General features: G+C 51.8%; 1 protein-coding gene across 1 annotated transcript; it reads left to right on the forward strand.

The window, feature by feature from the left end:
• Positions 1-1,925: 1,925 nt before the first annotated feature.
• LOC144490858 (RRP12-like protein) lies at positions 1,926-18,054 on the forward strand (the record flags this gene model as incomplete). The annotated part of the gene is made up of 8 exons (XM_078208550.1): positions 1,926-2,029; positions 7,897-7,990; positions 8,381-8,539; positions 8,629-8,709; positions 10,929-11,034; positions 14,962-15,069; positions 15,466-15,623; positions 17,963-18,054. Coding segments are annotated over exons 1-8 (875 nt in total), but the record flags the coding sequence as incomplete, so codon positions are not given.
• Positions 18,055-19,118: the final 1,064 nt, after the last annotated feature.

Consider the following 19,118-nt stretch of genomic DNA (forward strand, 5'->3'; position numbering starts at 1 on the left):
GCACATCAGGGCACAAGATAAGGCTGAAATACCAACATTTTCCTGTTTTCGTTTGAGTCCAGCTCTGCAGTTCTTTGTTTTTCTTAGTGTTTAACTCACTGCCACGTCTCTTCCAGGAACGCCGTCCTGCTCCTCACTCCAACAGAATTTCCATTTGTCTCTTTTACCCTGTTCACCATCACTGCTTTCCACTTCCGTCCTGGTGCCCCCGGACGCTGCCGAGGCACTGTGTCACCCCCCGGACGCTGCCCGGGCTCCGTGCCCCCACCCGAACGCTGCCGAGGCTCCGTGTCCTCCTCCAGATGCTGCCGAGGCTCTGTGCCCCCCCGGAGGCTGCCCGGGCTCTGTGCCCCCCCGGAGGCTGCCTGGGCTCTGTGCCCCCCCCGGAGGCTGCCCGGGCTCTGTGCCCCCCCCCTCGGAGGCTGCCCGGGCTCTGTGCCCCCGCCGGAGGCTGCCCGGGCTCTGTGCCCCCCCCGGAGGCTGCCCGGGCTCTGTGCCCCCCCCCGGAGGCTGCCCGGGCTCTGTGCCTCCCCGGAGGCTGCCCGGGCTCTGTGCCCCCCCCCCCCCGGAGGCTGCCCGGGCTCTGGCCCCCGCCGGAGGCTGCCCGGGCTCTGTGCCCCCCCCCCCGGAGGCTGCCCGGGCTCTGTGCCCCCCCCCCCCCCCCCCCCCCCCGGAGGCTGCCCGGGCTCTGTGCCCCCCCCCCCGGAGGCTGCCCGGGCTCTGTGCCCCCCCCCCCCGGAGACTGCCCAGGCTCTGTGCCCCCGCCGGAGGCTGCCCGGGCTCTGTGCCCCCCCCCCCCCCCCCCCCCCCCCGGAGGCTGCCCGGGCTCTGTGCCCCCCCCCCGGAGGCTGCCCGGCTCTGTGCCCCCCCCCCCGGAGGCTGCCCGGGCTCTGTCCCCCCCCTCTGGAGGCTGCCCGGGCTCTGTGCCCCCCCTCCGGAGGCTGCACGGTTTCCGTGCCCCCCCCACCCCCCCCCGGAGGCTGCCCGGGCTCCGTGCCCCCCCGGAGGCTGCCCGGGCTCCGTGCCCCCCCCGGAGGCTGCCCGGGTTCCGTGCCCCCCCCGGAGGCTGCCCGGGCTCCGTGCCCCCCCGGAGGCTGCCCGGGCTCCGTGCCCCCCCCGGAGGCTGCCCGGGTTCCGTGCCCCCCCCGGAGGCTGCCCGGGCTCCGTGCCCCCCTGTGACACTGGCCGGGCTCCGTGCCCCCTGGACGCTGCCCGGGTTCCGTGCCCCCCCGGAGGCTGCCCGGGTTCCGTGCCCCCCCCGGAGGCTGCCCGGGCTCCGTGCCCCCCCCGGAGGCTGCCCGGGTTCCGTGCCCCCCCGGAGGCTGCCCGGGCTCCGTGCCCCCCTGTGACACTGGCCGGGCTCCGTGTCCCCTGGACGCTGCCCGGGCTCCGTCCGTGTCATGTGTGTGTCCCCCCCCCCGGAACCTGCCCGGGCTCCGTGCCCCCCAGACGCTGCCCGGGCTCCGTGCCCCCCAGACGCTGCCCGGGCTTCGTGCCCCCCCGGAACCTGCCCGGGCTCCGTGCCCCCCCCCCCGGAACCTGCCCGGGCTCCGTGCCCCCCCGGAACCTGCCCGGGCTTCGTGCCCTGGGGCACTGCCCATTTAGGCATGAAGACCTATTCTGGCTTCCTACTCAAGGTTTTAATGTTGAGTGTATTTGTTAAAGGTTCTTTCTGTCATATAGTCATTGAGTTGGATTACTGTATCACTCGCTTAGTCATGTTTCCTTCCTCAGCGACTCTCTGTCTGCTTTTGTCTATTACATCTTTGTTCATTCCCCCCACACCCCATCCTAGCAGTGTAAATATCACCCTATTTTCGATTGTCTTCATCTCTAACAAAGGTTGTCCAGACTCGAAACATTAGCTTTACAATCTCCATAGATGCTGTCAGGCCTGCTGAGATTTTGCAGCAGTTTGTGTTTTTGTTGCAGTGTTGACTAATTGCTATCTAATGTTTCAGTTGGTGTGTGGATTTCTCGAAAAGGCCACCGAGAAGCTGAAGAATTCAGAGAGTTCAGAGTTCACAAGGTAAGGAGAACATCAGGAAGAAGCAAAGCTGATTAATAGAACATAGAAAAACTACAGCACAAACAGGCCCTTCGGCCCACAAGTTGTGCCGGTCATGTCACTCCCTACCTAGACCTATATATAGGCTTACCTATAACCCTCAATCCTATTAAGTCCCATGTACTCATCCAGAAGTCTCTTAAAAGACCCTATCGAGTTTGCCTCCACCACCATTGACGGCAGCCGATTCCACTCACCCACCACCCTCTGAGTGAAAAACTTACCCCTGACATCTCCTCTGTACCTACTCCCCAGCACCTTAAACCTGTGTCCTCTCGTAGCAGCCATTTCAACCCTGGGAAAAAGCCTCTGAGAATCCACCCGATCTATACCTCTCAACATCTTGTACACCTCTATCAGGTCACCTCTCATCCTTCGTCTCTCCAAGGAGAAAAGACCGAGCTCCCTCAACCTATCCTCATAAGGCACGCCACCCAATCCAGGCAACATCCTTGTAAATCTTCTCTGCACCCTTTCAATAATTTCTACATCCTTCCTGTAATGAGGCGACCAGAACTGAGCGCAATACTCCAAGTGGGTCTGATGAGGGTCTTATAAAGCTGCATCATTATCTCCTGACTTCTAAATTCAATCCCTCGATTGATGAAGGCCAGCACACCATACGCCTTCTTAACCACCTCCTCTACCTGCGAGGCCGATTTAAGAGTCTTATGGACCTCGACCCCAAGGTCCTTCTGATCCTCTACACTGCTAAGAGTCTTACCCTTGATATTATACTCCTCCATCCCATTTGACCTGCCAAAATGTACCACTACACATTTATCCGGGTTGAAGTCCATCTGCCACTTCTCCGCCCAGTCTTGCATCCTATCTATGTCACGCTGCAGCTTCTGACATCCCTCCAAACTATCCACAACACCACCAACCTTCGTGTCATCTGCAAACTTACCAACCCATCCCTCCACTTCCTCATCCAGGTCATTTATGAAAATGACAAACAGCAAGGGTCCCAGAACGGATCCCTGGGGCACTCCACTGGTGACCAACCTCCATTCAGAAAAAGACCCATCTACAACCACTCTCTGCCTTCTGCAGGCAAGCCAGTTCTGGATCCACAAGGCAACAGCCCCTTGGATCCCATGCCCTCTCACTTTCTCGAGAAGTCCTGCATGGGGGACCTTATCGAACGCCTTGCTGAAGTCCATGTAAACCACATCTACCGCTTTTTCTTCGTCAACGTGTTTAGTCACATTTTCAAAGAACTCCACCAGGCTCGTAAGGCACGATTTGCCTTTGACAAAGCCGTGCTGACTACTTTTGAGCACACTAAACTTCTCTAAATATTCATAAATCCTGTCCCACAGGATCTTCTCCATCAACTTACCAACCACTGAGGTTAGACTCACCGGTCGGTAATAGAACATAGAACATTACAGCGCAGAACAGGCCCTTCGGCCCACGATGTTGCACCGACCAGTTAAAAAAAAAAACTGTGACCCTCCAACCTAAACCAATTTCTTTTCGTCCATGAACCTATCTACGGATCTCTTAAACGCCTCCAAACTAGGCGCATTTACTACTGATGCTGGCAGGGCATTCCAATCCCTCACCACCCTCTGGGTAAAGAACCTACCCCTGACATCGGTTCTATAACTACCCCCCCTCAATTTAAAGCCATGCCCCCTCGTGCTGGATTTCTCCATCAGAGGAAAAAGGCTATCACTATCCACCCTATCTAAACCTCTAATCATCTTATATGTTTCAATAAGATCCCCTCTTAGCCGCCGCCTTTCCAGCGAAAACAATCCCAAATCCCTCAGCCTCTCCTCATAGGATCTCCCCTCCATACCAGGCAACATCCTGGTAAACCTCCTCTGCACCCTCTCCAAAGCCTCCACATCCTTCCTGTAATGTGGGGACCAGAACTGCACACAGTACTCCAAGTGCGGCCGCACCAGAGTTGTGTACAGTTGCAACATAACGCTACGACTCCTAAATTCAATCCCCCTACCAATAAACGCCAAGACACCATATGCCTTCTTAACAACCTTATCTACTTGATTCCCAACTTTCAGGGATCTATGCACACATACACCTAGATCCCTCTGCTCCTCCACACTATTCAAAGTCCTCCCGTTAGCCCTATACTCAACACATCTGTTATTCCTACCAAAGTGAATTACCTCACACTTCTCCGCATTAAACTCCATCCGCCACCTCTCGGCCCAACTTTGCAACCTGTCTAAGTCTTCCTGCAAACTACGACACCCTTCCTCACTGTCTACCACACCACCGACTTTGGTGTCATCAGCAAATTTGCTAATCCACCCAACTATACCCTCATCCAGATCATTAATAAATATTACAAACAGCAGTGGCCCCAAAACAGATCCCTGAGGTACACCACTTGTAACCGCACTCCATGATGAATATTTACTATCAACCACCACCCTCTGTTTCCTATCCTCTAGCCAATTCCTGATCCAATTTCCTAGATCACCCCCAATCCCATACATCTGCATTTTCTGCAGAAGCCTACCATGGTGAACCTTATCAAACGCCTTACTAATTTCCTGGGCTATCCCTATTCCCTTTCTTGAATATAGGAACCACATCCGCAATCCTCCGGAACCTCTCCCGTCTCCATCGACGACGCAAAGATCATCGCCAGAGGCTCTGCAGTCTCTTCCCTCGCCTCCCACAGTAACCTGGGGTACATCCCATCTGGTCCAGGCGACTTATCTATCTTGATGCTATTCAAAATTTCCAACACATCTTCTTTCTTAATGTCGACAAACTCAATCTTCTCAGTCCGCCGCAATCCTGTAGTACAACCACCCAGGTCTTTTTCCACCGTGAATACCGAGGTAAAGTATTCATTAAGCACCTCTGCTATTTCTTCCGGTTCTGTACAGACTTTCTCACCTTCACCTTTTATAGGTCCTATTCCTTCACATCTCATCCTTTTACTCTTCACATATTTATAGAACGCCTTAGGGTTCTCCTTAATCTTACCTGCCAAGGTCTTCTCGTGACCCCTTCTGGCTCTCCTAATTTCCTTCTTAAGTCCCTTCCTACAAGCCGTATACTCATCTAGATCCCTATCATCGCCTAGCTCTCTGAACCTATTGTACGCTTTCCTTTTCCTTTTGACTAGGTTCAGCACAGCTTTCGTGCACCACAGTTCCCGTAACCTACTAAAACCTCCCTGTCTCATCGGAACGTTGTCATGTAGAACTCCAGACAAACATTCCTTGAAAATCTGCCACCTTTGGTACTTTTCCTCTAATCTCCTGCCTGATGGCTTCATATTTCCCCTTACTCCAGATAAACACTTTCCTAGCTTGCCTGATCCTATCTCTTTCCAATGTTAGCGTAAAGGAGATAGAGTTATGATCACTATCCCCAAGATGCTCCCCCACTGAGAGAACGGACACCTGTCCAGGCTCATTAGCCAGTACCAGATCGAGTACAGCCTCTCCTCTTGTAGGTTTATCCACATGCTGTGTCAGGAAACCCTCCTGAACACACCTCAAACTCCTCCCCATCCAAACCCCTTACCCTAGGGATATTCCAATCGATGCTTGGAAAATTGAAGTCTCCCATCAACCCTGTTGATTACAACATCTCTCCAGGGTCTGTTTCCCCATCTGCTCCTCAACATCCCTGTTACTATTGGGCGGCCGATAGAAAACACCCAGCAAAGTTATCGACCCCTTCCCGCTCCGAACTTCCACCCACAGAGACTCCGTAGACAATCCCTCCACGGCGTCCACCTTCTCTACAGCTGTGACACTATCCCTGATCAGTAGTGCCACTCCCCCCCCCCCCCCCCCTCTTTTGCCTCCCTCTCTGTCCTTTCTGAAACATCTGAAACCCGGCACCTGAAGTATCCAGTCCTGTCCCTGTCCCCAAGTCTCCGTAATGGCCACCACATCACACTTCCAAGCATCGATCTACACTCTAAGCTCATCCACTTTATTCACTACACTCCTGGCATTAAAATAGACACATCTCAAACCTTTGGTCTGAGCTCTCCCCTTCTCCATCACCCGTCTATTCTCCCTCTTACACTGTCTACAATCCTTCTCTATTTGCGGGCTAACCTCCTCCCTCCCAGTCACCTCATCACGATTCCCTCCCCCGAACCTTTCTAGTTTAAAGTCTCCCCAGTAGCCTTAGCCAACCTTCCTGCCAGGATATTGGTCCCCCTGGGCTTCAAGTGCCACCCGTCTTTTTTATACAGGTCACACCTGCCCCTAAAGAGGTCCCAATGATCCAGGAACCTGAATCCCTGCCCCCCGCTCCAGTCCCTCAGCCACAGATTCATCCTCTACCTCTCTCCATTCCTGCTCTCACTTTCCCGTGGCACAGGCAGCAATCCTGAGATTACTACCTTTGCGTTCCTCCTTCTCAACTGTCTACCTAACTCCCTATATTTTCTTTTCATGACCCCTTCCCTTTTCCTACCTATGTCAGCGGTACCAATATGTACCACGACCTCTGGCTCCTCTCCCTCTCCCCTCAGGATTTCAGGGACACGACCAGAGACATCCCGGATCCCGGCACCAGGGCGGCAGACCACTATCCGAGACTCCCGTCTGCCTCAGCAAAAACGCCTGTCCGACCCCCTTACTGTTGAGTCCCCGATCAACACTGCCTTCCTCCTCCTCTCTTTAGCCCTCTGAGTTACAGGGCCGGACTCTGCTCCAGAGACACAGCCACTGCTGTCCCCCCCAGCAGTACTCAGACAGGAGTACTTATTGTGAAGGGGCACATCCACCGGGATGCTCTCTATCACCCGAGCTTTCCCCTTCCTGGACGTTACCCACTTGTCTGCCTCCCGTGGCCGTGGTGAGACCACCTGCTGATAGCTCCTGTCTATCGCCTCCTCATTTTCCCAAACCAGACGAAGATCCTCGAGCTGCACTTCCAGTTCTCTAACACGGTCCCTTAGGAACCGCAGCTCGACACACCCATCACAGATATGGACGTCCGGGAGGCCAGGAGCCTCCCACATCCCACATTGGGAGCAACAGACTGACCTCACACTCATAATTTCCCTTTTTGCTTCAAGGAACACAGAGAAACGTACTTAAGAATTAAAGGTACCCCGCCTCGCCCTTTCCCCAAAGCCCTTTCAGCTCTCACTCAACTCCCAGCTCACTCCGCTGCCTGCCCGCTCGCTCCGCTGCCTGCACGCTCCGCTGCCCGCCCACTCCACTGCCCGCTCGCTCGCTCCGCTGCCCGCCCACTCCACTGCCCGCTCGCTCGCTCCGCTGCCCGCCCGCTCCACTGCCCGCTCGCTCGCTCCGCTGCCTGCACGCTCCGCTGCCCGCCCGCTCCGCTGCCTGCCCGCTCGCTCCGCTGCCCGCTGGTTAGAGCCGCCTGTTTTTTATACCTCGCGCGCTAAAACAAACTACAAAAATCCTTCCCACGTCACCCCGCTCCCTTCCTACTTCCGGTTCCCACTTAAACTCTAAGTAAAACCCCACGAAAAAAATAAGGATTGAAAGCCGCTCTCTTACTCTATTAACTGTAGCCACCAAACACTCCTCTCTCTCTCTTGCTCTGGTGAAAGCCCTCCCCCCAGGTAAGATTCATTGGGAGATCCCCAGGACACTCTGGGTGCCGTGCCCTGGGGCACCGTCCATTCAGACGTGAAGACTTATTCTGGCTTCCTGCTCAAGATTTTAATGTTGGGTATTCGTTAAAGGTTCGTTTGTCATATTGCCATTGAGTTAGATTATTTAATCACAGAATGGAAACAATATTTCTTACAAAATCTAAAGGAATTGGAACTGAAAGATTTAATATGCAGGTTTAAAAGAAGAGAAGTGTATTCTGAACTTCTGGGTTTCCTATAGGTTGTCTGTAATGGATCTAATTGTGGCGATGGCACCCCTGGTCGATGAGCCCAGTGTGAATAACATTTACCAGACTATCCACCCATTCCTGCAGGTAAGCAGCGACGTTCCAGGTAGATAACACAGGCGTGCTGAGCATGATATTTACCTGATTTCAAGCAGCTGACTGTAAGAGGGCTGAATTCTATGATGTTTTGGTGCAGCAGCTGCAGTATTTTACATTGACAGAACCTTAAAGTGAGGGCTGGGTGTTCACTGGTGATGTCAGGAAGCTCTTCACATGGAGTTGTGGAAAACAGGAACTTGTTGGGGGAATGACTGAAAATCCAAAGTGGATTTGAGAGGTGTTTTAAGGATGATCTGGCCTGGCTGGCTGGATGGAATGACTGATTGCCCACTTATGGCAGCAGAGGCCTGAGGGGCTGAATGGCTTCCTTCTGTTTCTGTTTGTGTCTGAGTGATTGGACTGCTGTTTCTGTGTCAGAGCAAAGATTACCGTACCCAGAAGAAGGCCTACCGGGTCCTTGAGGAGATCTGTGGTGGGGAGAAGGATCCTTGCAGACAGTTTGTTGACAGACATTTGGAGGATTTGAAGCAAACGTTACTGGGATCCCTGAAGAGTGCAGCTTCACCTGCAAAGAGGGTGAGTGTGGCAATAAAAAGAGGAACTGTTCCACCTGCGGGATATCCAGGCAAGCATTGAGTTACATTTCTCTTATTTTCCCTCCACAGCCAAGGCTGAAGTGTCTGATTCATATTGTCAAACAGCTGTCAGTGGAACACCATGAATTCATTGTAGCGCTGCTTCCTGAGGTAAGGCCCAGTCAGTCATTTAAACAGTGCTTTCCCATCTCACTGTCTGTTAACATACAGAGGGAGTGCCATTTATGGGAGGTATTGTCACTCACATAGAAGTGTTTTGCAGTTCAAATTGGGACACATGGAGGAGCAGTGAGCTGGACTGGCTCAGTGATGGGATCTGATCTGGTCTTAATGATGGGGAGTTGGGGTCTGGACTCAGTGATGGAGAGTTGAGGTCTGGTCCCAGTCATGGGGAGTTGGGGTCTGGTCTCAGTGATGGGGAGTTGGGGTCTGGTCTCAGTGATGGGGAGTTGGGGTCTGGTCTCAGTGATGGGGAGTTGGGGTCTGGTCTCAGTGATGGGGAGTTGGGGTCTGGTCTCAGTGATGGGGAGTTGGGGTCTGGTCTCAGTGATGGGGAGTTGGGGTCTGGTCTCAGTGATGGGGAGTTGGGGTCTGGTCTCGGTGATGGAGAGTTGCTCTGGTCTCAGTGATGGGGAGTTGGTCTGGTCTCAGTGATGGAGAGTTGCTCTGGTCTCAGTGATGGGGAGTTGGTCTGGTCTCAGTGATGGGGAGTTGGGGTCTGGTCTCAGTGATGGGGAGTTGGGGTCTGGTCTCAGTGATGGGGAGTTGGTCTGGTCTCTGTGATGGGGAGTTGGTCTGGTCTCAGTGATGGGGAGTTGGTCTGGTCTCAGTGATGGGGAGTTGGGGTCTGGTCTCAGTGATGGGGAGTTGGTCTGGTCTCTGTGATGGGGAGTTGGTCTGGTCTCAGTGATGGAGAGTTGCTCTGGTCTCAGTGATGGGGAGTTGGGGTCTGGTCTCAGTGATGGGGAGTTGGGGTCTGGTCTCAGTGATGGGGAGTTGGGGTCTGGTCTCAGTGATGGGGAGTTGGGGTCTGGTCTCTGTGATGGGGAGTTGGGGTCTGGTCTCAGTGATGGGGAGTTGGGGTTTGGTCTCAGTGATGGGGAGTTGGGGTCTGGTCTCTGTGATGGGTTGTTGTCTGGTCTCTGATGGGTTGTTGTCTGGTCTCTGTGATGGTGTGTTGGTCTGGTCTCTGTGATGGGGTGTTGGTCTGGTCTCAGTGATGGGGAATCATAGAAATCATAGAATCATAGAAACCCTACAGTACAGAAAGAGGCCATTCGGCCCATCGAGTCTGCACCGACCACAATCCCACCCAGACCCTACTCCCATATCCCTACATATTTTACCCACTAATCCCTCTAACCTACGCATCTCAGGACACTAAGGGACAATTTTAACATGGCCAATCAACCTAACCCGCACATCTTTGGACTGTGGGAGGAAACCGGAGCACCCGGAGGAAACCCACGCAGACACGGGGAGAATGTGCAAACTCCACACAGACAGTGACCCAAGCCGGGAATCGAACCCAGGTCCCTGGAGCTGTGAAGGGTCTGGTCTCTGTGATGGGGAGTTGGGGTCTGGTCTCAGTGATGGGGAGTTGGGGTCTGGTCTCAGTGATGGGGAGTTGCGTTGGTCTCAGTGATGGGGAGTAGCGCTGGTCTCAGTCATGGGGAGTTGGGGTCTGGTCTCAGTGATGGGGAGTTGCGCTGGTCTCAGTGATGGGGAGTTGCGTTGGTCTCAGTGATGGCGAGTTGTGTTGGTCTCAGTGATGGGGTGTTGTGTTGGTCTCAGTGATGGCGAGTTGTGTTGGTCTCAGTGATGGGGAGTTGTGTTGGTCTCAGTGATGGGGAGTTGTGTTGGTCTCAGTCATGGGGAGTTGGGGTCTGGTCTCAGTGATGGGGAGTTGTGTTGGTCTCAGTCATGGGGAGTTGGGGCGTGGTCTCCACTGATGGAGAGTTGGGGTCTGGTCCCAGTGATGGGGAGTTGGGGTCTGGTCTGGGATGGAGAGTTGGTCTGGTCTCAGTGATGGAGAGTTGGGGTCTGGTCTCAGTGATGGAGAGTTGGGGTCTGGTCTCAGTGATGGGGAATTGGGGTCTGGTCAGTGATGGAGAGTTGGGGTCTGGTCAGTGATGGGGAATTGGGGTCTGGTCAGTGATGGAGAGTTGGGGTCTGGTCTCAGTGATGGGGAATTGGGGTCTGGTCTCAGTGATGGGGAATTGGGGTCTGGTCAGTGATGGAGAGTTGGGATCTGGTCTCTGGGATGGGGAATTGGGGCCTAGTTTGTGAAGGGGAGTTGATATTGATGTTTTCAGATTATTCATGTTTAACATGCCAGAGAATTAATTCTGAAACCCCTTAATTTGAAGGTTATAATCTGCATGAAAGAAGTCTCCATTGGAGCTCGTAGAAATGGCTACACCTTATTGGTTGAGATTGGACAAGCCTTTTTCAGGTTCTACAAAGACACAAGGGGTGAGTTTTTATCCTTGGTTGTATCCATCCCTCGCCACATATCATTTTTACATTACTTCTTAAAATTGATTTTGGTTAAATGTTGCTGTGTCATTATTTTATTCATTTAAGGGATGTGGGTGTTGCTGTCTGGCCAGCATTTATTGCCCATCCCTAATTGCCCTTGAGAAGATGGTTATGAGCTCCCTTCTTGAACCGTTGCAGTCCCTGAAGTGTAGGTCCACCCACAGTGCTGTTAGGAAAGGAATTCCAGGATTTTGACTCAGCCACTGTGAAGGAAAGGTGATGTATTTCCAAGTCAGGATGGTGAGTGGCTTTGAGGGGAACTTATAGGTCGTGGTGTTCCCAGATGTCTGCTGCCCTTGTCTTTCTTAATTGAAGTGGTCCTGGTTTTGGAAGGTGCTGCCTAAGGAACCTTGGTAAGTTCCTGCAGTGCATCTTGTAGATAGTACACACTGCTGCCACTGAGCACTGGTGGTCGAGGGAGTGAATGTTTATGGATCGGGTGTCAATCGAGCAGGGCTGCTTTGTCCTGGTTGTATCAAGCTTTTCGAGTGCTGTCGGGAGCCGCACCCATCCATGCAAGTGGGGAGTGTTCCATCACTCTCCTGACTTGTGCCTTGTAGATTGTAGACAGGCTTTGAGGTGTCAGGTGAGTTACTCACTAGAATTCTCAGCTTCTGACCTGCTCTTGTAGCCATGGTATTTATATGGCTGAGTCCAGTTCAGTTTCTGCTCAGTGGTAACTCCCAAGATGTTGATGACAATATGGAGCTGTGAAAACTTGCCTGAGCCCCAGTGATGCACCTTATAGAACATAGAACATAGAAAGCCACAGCACAAACAGGCCCTTCGGCCCACAAGTTGCGCCGATCACATCCCCACCTCTAGGCCTATCTATAGCCCTCAATCCCATTAAATCCCATGTACTCATCCAGAAGTCTCTTAAAAGACCCCAACGAGTTTGCCTCCACCACCACCGACGTCAGCCGATTCCACTCACCCACCACCCTCTGAGTGAAAAACTTACCCCTGACATCTCCTCTGTACCTACCCCCCAGCACCTTAAACCTGTGTCCTCTCGTAGCAACCATTTCAGCCCTTGGAAATAGCCTCTGAGAGTCTACCCTATCCAGACCTCTCAACATCTTGTAAACCTCTATCAGGTCACCTCTCATCCTTCGTCTCTCCAGGGAGAAGAGACCAAGCTCCCTCAACCTATCCTCATAAGGCATGCCCCCCAATCCAGGCAACATCCTTGTAAATCTCCTCTGCACCCTTTCAATGGCTTCAACATCTTTCCTGTAATGAGGTGACCAGAACTGCGCGCAGTACTCCAAGTGGGGTCTAACCAGGGTCCTATAAAGCTGCAGCATTATCTCCCGACTCCTAAACTCAATCCCTCGATTAATGAAGGCCAGTACGCCGTACGCCTTCTTGACCGCATCCTCCACCTGCGAGGCCGATTTAAGAGTCCTATGGACCCGGACCCCAAGGTCCTTCTGATCCTCTACACTGCTAAGAATGGTACCCTTCATATTATACTGCTGCTTCATCCCATTGGATCTGCCAAAATGGATCACCACACACTTATCCGGGTTGAAGTCCATCTGCCACTTCTCCGCCCAGTCTTGCATTCTATCTATGTCTCGCTGCAACTTCTGACATCCCTCCAAACTATCCACAACACCACCTACCTTGGTGTCGTCAGCAAACTTACCAACCCATCCCTCCACTTCCTCATCCAGGTCATTTATGAAAATGACAAACAGCAAGGGTCCCAGAACAGATCCCTGGGGCACTCCACTGGTCACTGACCTCCATGCAGAGAAAGACCCCTCCACAGCCACTCTCTGCCTTCTGCAGGCAAGCCAGTTCTGGATCCACAAGGCAACAGCCCCTTGGATCCCATGCCCTCTCACTTTCTCAAGAAGTCTTGCATGGGGGACCTTATCGAACGCCTTGCTGAAGTCCATATAGACCACATCCACCGCTCTTCCTTCGTCAATGTGTTTGGTCACATTTTCAAAGAACTCAACCAGGCTCGTAAGGCACGACCTGCCCTTGACAAAGCCGTGCTGACTACTTTTGATCATACTAAACTTCTCTAGATGATCATAAATCCTGTCTCTCAGGATCCTCTCCATCAACTTACCAACCACTGAGGTTAGACTCACCGGTCGGTAATTTCCCGGGCTGTCCCTGTTCCCTTTCTTGAATATAGGGACCACATCTGCAATCCTCCAATCCTCCGGAACCTCTCCCGTCTCCATCGACGATGCAAAGATCATCGCCAAAGGCTCCGCAATCTCCTCCCTCGCCTCCCACAGTAACCTGGGGTACATCCCATCCGGTCCCGGCGACTTACCAACCTTGATGCCATTCAATAGTTCCAACACATCCTCTTTCTTTATGTCCACATGCTCGATCCTTTCTGTCCACCGCAAACCAGCAGTACAACCACCCAGATCCTTTTCCACCGTGAATACCGAGGTAAAGTATTCATTAAGCAGCTCCGCCATTTCTAACGGTTCCGCACAAACTTTTCTCCCTTCACCTTTTAAGGGTCCTATGCCTTCACATCTCATCCTTTTACTCTTGACATATTTGTAGAAAGCCTTGGGATTCTCCTTAATCTTACCCGCCAAGGCCTTCTCATGACCCCTTCTCGCTCTCCTAATTTCCTTCTTAAGCTCCTTCCTACATCCCGTATACTCCTCTAAATCCTTAACACCTCCTAGCTCTCTGAACCTTCTGTACGCCTCTCTTTTCTTATTCACCAGGTTCATCACAACCTTCGTGCACCACGGTTCCCGTACCCTACCAACACCCCCCTGTCTCATCGGAACGTTGTCATGCAGAGCTCCAGACAAACATTCCTTGAAAATCCTCCACTTTCCTTCGGTACTTTTCCCCAAGAATGCCTCCTTCCAATTTACCCGTCTAATTTCCTCCCTGATGACACTGTATTTCCCTTTACTCCAGAGAAACACTTTCCTAGCCTGCCTGATCCTATCTCTTTCCAATGCTATCGTGAAGGAGATAGAATTATGATCGCTATCCCCAAGATGCTCACCCACCGAGAGATCCTCCACCTGTCCAGGTTCATTAGCCAGCACCAGATCAAGTACAGCCTCTCCTCTAGTAGGCTTATCCACATACTGTGTCAGGAAACTCTCCTGGACACACCTAACAAACTCCTCTCCATCCAAACCCCTAGCCCTAGGGATATTCCAATCTATGTTTGGGAAATTAAAATCTCCCATCATGACAACTCTGTTATTCCTACATCTCTCCAGGATCTGTTTCCCCATCTGCTCCTCAACATCTCTGTTACTATTGGGCGGCCTATAGAAAACACCCAGCAACGTTACCGACCCCTTCCTGTTCCTAACCTCCACCCACAGAGACTCCGTAGTCAATCCCTCCACGGCGTCCACCTTCTCTACAGCCGTGACACTATCCCTGATCAACAGTGCCACTCCCCCCCCCTCTCTTGCCTCCCTCCCTGTCCTTCCTGAAACATCTAAAACCCGGCACCTGAAGCACCCAGTCCTGTCCCTGAGACATCCAAGTCTCCGTAATGGCCACCACATCACAATTCGAAGCAGCAATCCACGCTCTAAGCTCATCCACTTTATTCACTACACTCCTGGCATTAAAATAGACACATCTCAGACCTTCAGCCTGAGCACTTCCCTTCTCCATCACTCGTCTAACCTCCCTCTTACCCTGTTTACATTCCTTATCTATTTGCGAGCTAACCTCCTCGCTCTCAGTCCCCTCATTTCGATTCCCTCCCCCCAACCTTTCTAGTTTAAAGTCTCTCCAGTAGCCTTAGCCAACCTTGTCAATATTCTGGCTTTACATTCTGAAGGGACTGAGAAAGAGAGTGAAAATTCCTAACAGGCTGTGTTTATTTTGCAGAAGCTGTAAGCCAGTATCTGGCATTGATCTATGCTGGTTTAACTGGGTCCATTACCATGATCAGCTGCACCGTTCTTGCACTCACTCGTCTGGTGTTCGAATTCAAAGGTACAGAACAGGCAGTATTAATGTTTAACAGCAGCTAATATATTCCAATCTTCCTTTCCTCTCCTTGCTGTGTATCAGTGCGATAATTCTTTCCGTCATCCATTGGTAAAGATGCGAAATCATGTTTTGCGAATTTAATGGTGTAACTCTGTGTTGGAATGACCTCCCTGTGCTTATGGGTCAGTCTCAGATGCTGCAGGCCATGTTGGTGAGTGTGGCTGGTGGATCAAGCTTTCTGGAGAAGGGGATATTGGATTATTGAGTGAATTGGAGATGATACTGTGTGCAGGACACTGCTTGGGTAATGGTAGAGAGGTAGCGTGGGAGGCGATCCACAGGACCTGTATGAGCTGACACAGGGATGAGAGATTTTGATTTTCTCCTTTTCACCCTCAGATATAATGGACACGTCAAGCATTGAACAGCTGCTTCAGAACATCTGCCTCTTGCTCCAATCCAAAACACGAGATGTTGTGAAGTCAGCCCTGAGTTTTATCAAAGTTGTTCTGTTCATCATGGAAACAAGGGATCTCGCTCAGCATCTTCAGGCTTTGGTGAGTTAACGAGTCAACTCCCCGGCTTCTCTGTCCTTATAACCCGGCTTCCCTGTCCCTATAACCCGGTCTTTCTGTCCCTATAACCCGGCTTCCCTGTCCCTATAACCCAGTCTCTCTGTCCCTATAACCCAGTCTCTCTGTCCCTATAACCCGGTCTCTCTGCCCCTATAACCCAGTCTCTCTGTCCCTATAACCCTGTCTCTCTGTCCCAATAACCCGGCTTCCCTGTCCCTATAACCCAGTCTCTCTGTCCCTATAACCCATCTCCCTCTGCCTCTATAACCCGGTCTCTCTGTCCCTATAACCCGGTCTCTCTGTCCCTATAACCCGGTCTCTCTGTCCCTATAACCCGGTCTCTCTGTCCCTATAACCCGGTCTCTCTGTCCCTATAACCCGGTCTCTCTGTCCCTATAACCCAGTCTCTCTGACCCTATAACCCAGTCTCTCTCTGTCCCTATAACCCAGTCTCTCTCTGTCCCTATAACCCGGTCTCTCTGTCCCTATAACCCGGTCTCTCTGTCCCTATAACCCAGTCTCTCTCTGTCCCTATAACCCGGTCTCTCTGTCCCTATAACCCGGTCTCTCTGTCCCTATAACCCGGTCTCTCTGTCCCTATAACCCGGTCTCTCTGCCCCTATAACCCGGTCTCTCTGCCCCTATAACCCGGTCTCTCTGTACCTATAACCCAGTCTCTCTCTGTCCCTATAACCCGGTCTCTCTGTCCCTATAACCCAGTCTCTCTCTGTCCCTATAACCCGGTCTCTCTGCCCCTATAACCCGGTCTTTCTGTCCCTATAACCCAGTCTCTCTGTCCCTATAACCCGGTCTCTCTGCCCCTATAACCCAGTCTCTCTGTCCCTATAACCCGGTCTCTCTGTCCCTATAACCCGGTCTCTCTGCCCCTATAACCCAGTCTCTCTCAGTCCCTATAACCCGGTCTCTCTGCCCCTATAACCCAGTCTCTCTCAGTCCCTATAACCCGGTCTCTCTGCCCCTATAACCCAGTCTCTCTCAGTCCCTATAACCCGGTCTCTCTGTCCCTATAACCCAGTCTTTCTCTGTCCCTATAACCCGGTCTCTCTGTCCCTGTAAGCCAGTCTCTCTGTCCCTATAACCCAGTCTTTCTCTGTCCCTATAACCCGGTCTCTCTGTCCCTATAACCCGGTCTCTCTGTCCCTATAACCCGGTCTCCCTGTCCCTATAACCCGGTCTCTCTGTCCCTATAACACAGTCTCCCTGTCCCTATAACCCAGTCTCTCTCTGTCCCTATAACCCAGTCTCTCTCTGTCCCTATAACCCGGTCTCTCTCTGTCCCTATAACCCGGTCTCTCTGACCGTATAACCCAGTCTCTCTGTCCCTATAACCCAGTCTCTCTGTCCCTATAACCCAGTCTCTCTGTCCCTATAACCCGGTCTCTCTCTGTCCCTATAACCCAGTCTCTCTGTCCCTATAACCCAGTCTCTCTGTCCCTATAACCCAGTCTCTCTCTGTCCCTGTAACCCAGTCTCTCTGTCCCTATAACCCAGTCTCTCTCTGTCCCTATAACCCAGTCTCTCTCTGACCCTATAACCCAGTCTCTCTCTGTCCCTATAACCCAGTCTCTCTCTGTCCCTATAACCCAGTCTCTCTGTCCCTATAACCCAGTCTCTCTCTGTCCCTATAACCCAGTCTCTCTGTCCCTATAACCCGGTCTCTCTGTCCCTATAACCCGGTCTCTCTGTCCCTATAACCCATCTCCCTCTGCCTCTATAACCCTGTCTCTCTCTGTCCCTATAACCCAGTCTCTCTGTCCCTATAACCCATCTCCCTCTGCCTCTATAACCCGGTCTCTGTCTCTGTAAACAGGCATCTCACATCCTTGTAATGCTGCTGCACACCACCTCTTATCTGGCTACTCATGATTTTACATTGAATAAAGTGTATTCTACCTTATTCCTCACAGAGGAGAGATACAAAAATGTCCAGAGGGGCAATTGTTTCACACACAGGGTGCTGAGTATCTGGAACAAACTGCCAGATGTAGTAGTAGAGGCGGGTACAATTTTGTCTTTTAAACAGCATAAGGGTACGATGGGTATAGAGGGATATGGGCCAAATGCGGGCAATTGGGATTAGCTTAGGGGTTTAAAATTGAAAGGGCGGCATGGACAAGTTGGGCCGAAGGGCCTGTTTCCATGCTGTAAACCTCTATGATTCTGACCTCCTGCTGCCCCTGTCTGTCTGTGCCACTCCTTTGCCCTGCATCTTTTTCCCATCTTCCTCATTCCGCATTGTTGCTCTCTTTCTTTACCTTCTTCCCCATCTTTGTTCTGAATTTATCTTCTTTCATTGTCAGATGGAGAGTATTGGTGGTATGCGAGACGATATGAGACGGCATTTCCGTGTGAAATTGAAGAATATCTTCACAAAATTTGTTCGCAAGTTTGGGTGAGTGCAGAAATGTAACCACAGGAATAGTTTTCCTGCTGGTGAATATTGAATGTGGTTTCACAATGGTAACAGAAAATTACAGCACAGGAAGGACAGGCCCTTCGGCCCTCCAAGCCTGCACTGACCATGCTGCCCGACTGAACTAAAACCCCCTACCCTTCCGGGGACCATATCCCTCTATTCCCATCCTATTCATGTACTTGTCAGGATGCCCCTTAAAAGTCACTGCCGTATCCGCTTCCACTACCTCCCCCGGCAACGAGTTCCAGGCACCCACTACTCTGTGTAAAAAATCTGCCTCGTACATCTCCTTTAAACCTTTCCCCGCGCACCTTAAACCTGTGCCCCCCCCTAGTAATTGACTCATCCACCCTGGGAAAAAGCTTCTGACTATCCACTCTGTCCATGCCCCTCATAATCTTGTAGACTTCTTTCAGATCGCCCCTCAACCTCCGTCGTTCCAGTGAGAACAAACCAAGTTTCTCCAACCTCTCTTCATAGCTAATGCCCTCCATACCAGGCAACATCCTGGTAAATCTTTTCTGTACCCTCTCCAAAGCCTCCACATCCTTCTGGTAGTGTGGCGACCAGAATTGAACGCTATATTCCAAGTGCGGCCGAACTAAGGTTCTATAAAGTTGCAACATGACTTGCCAATTTTTAAACTCAATGCCCCGGCCGATGAAGGCAAGCATGCCGTATGCCTTCTTGACTACCTTCTCCACCTGCATTGCCACATTCAGTGACCTGTGTACCTGTACACCCAGATCCCTTTGCCTATCAATACTCTTAAGGGTTCTGTCATTTACTGTATATTTCCTATCTGTTTTAGACCTTCCAAAATGCATTACCTCACATTTGTACGGATTAAACTCCATCTGTCATCTCTCCGCCCAAGCCTCCAACTGATCTATATCCTGCTGTATCCTCTGATGGTCCTCATCGCTCTCCGCAAATCCACCAACCTTTGTGTCGTCCACAAACTTACTGATCAAACCAGTTACATTTTCCTCCAAATCATTTATATATATTACAAACAGCAAAGGTCCCAGCACTGATCT

Source organism: Mustelus asterias, unplaced genomic scaffold (assembly GCF_964213995.1).
Source record: "Mustelus asterias unplaced genomic scaffold, sMusAst1.hap1.1 HAP1_SCAFFOLD_3924, whole genome shotgun sequence".
In the NCBI taxonomy this organism is placed as follows: Eukaryota; Metazoa; Chordata; class Chondrichthyes; order Carcharhiniformes; family Triakidae; genus Mustelus; species Mustelus asterias.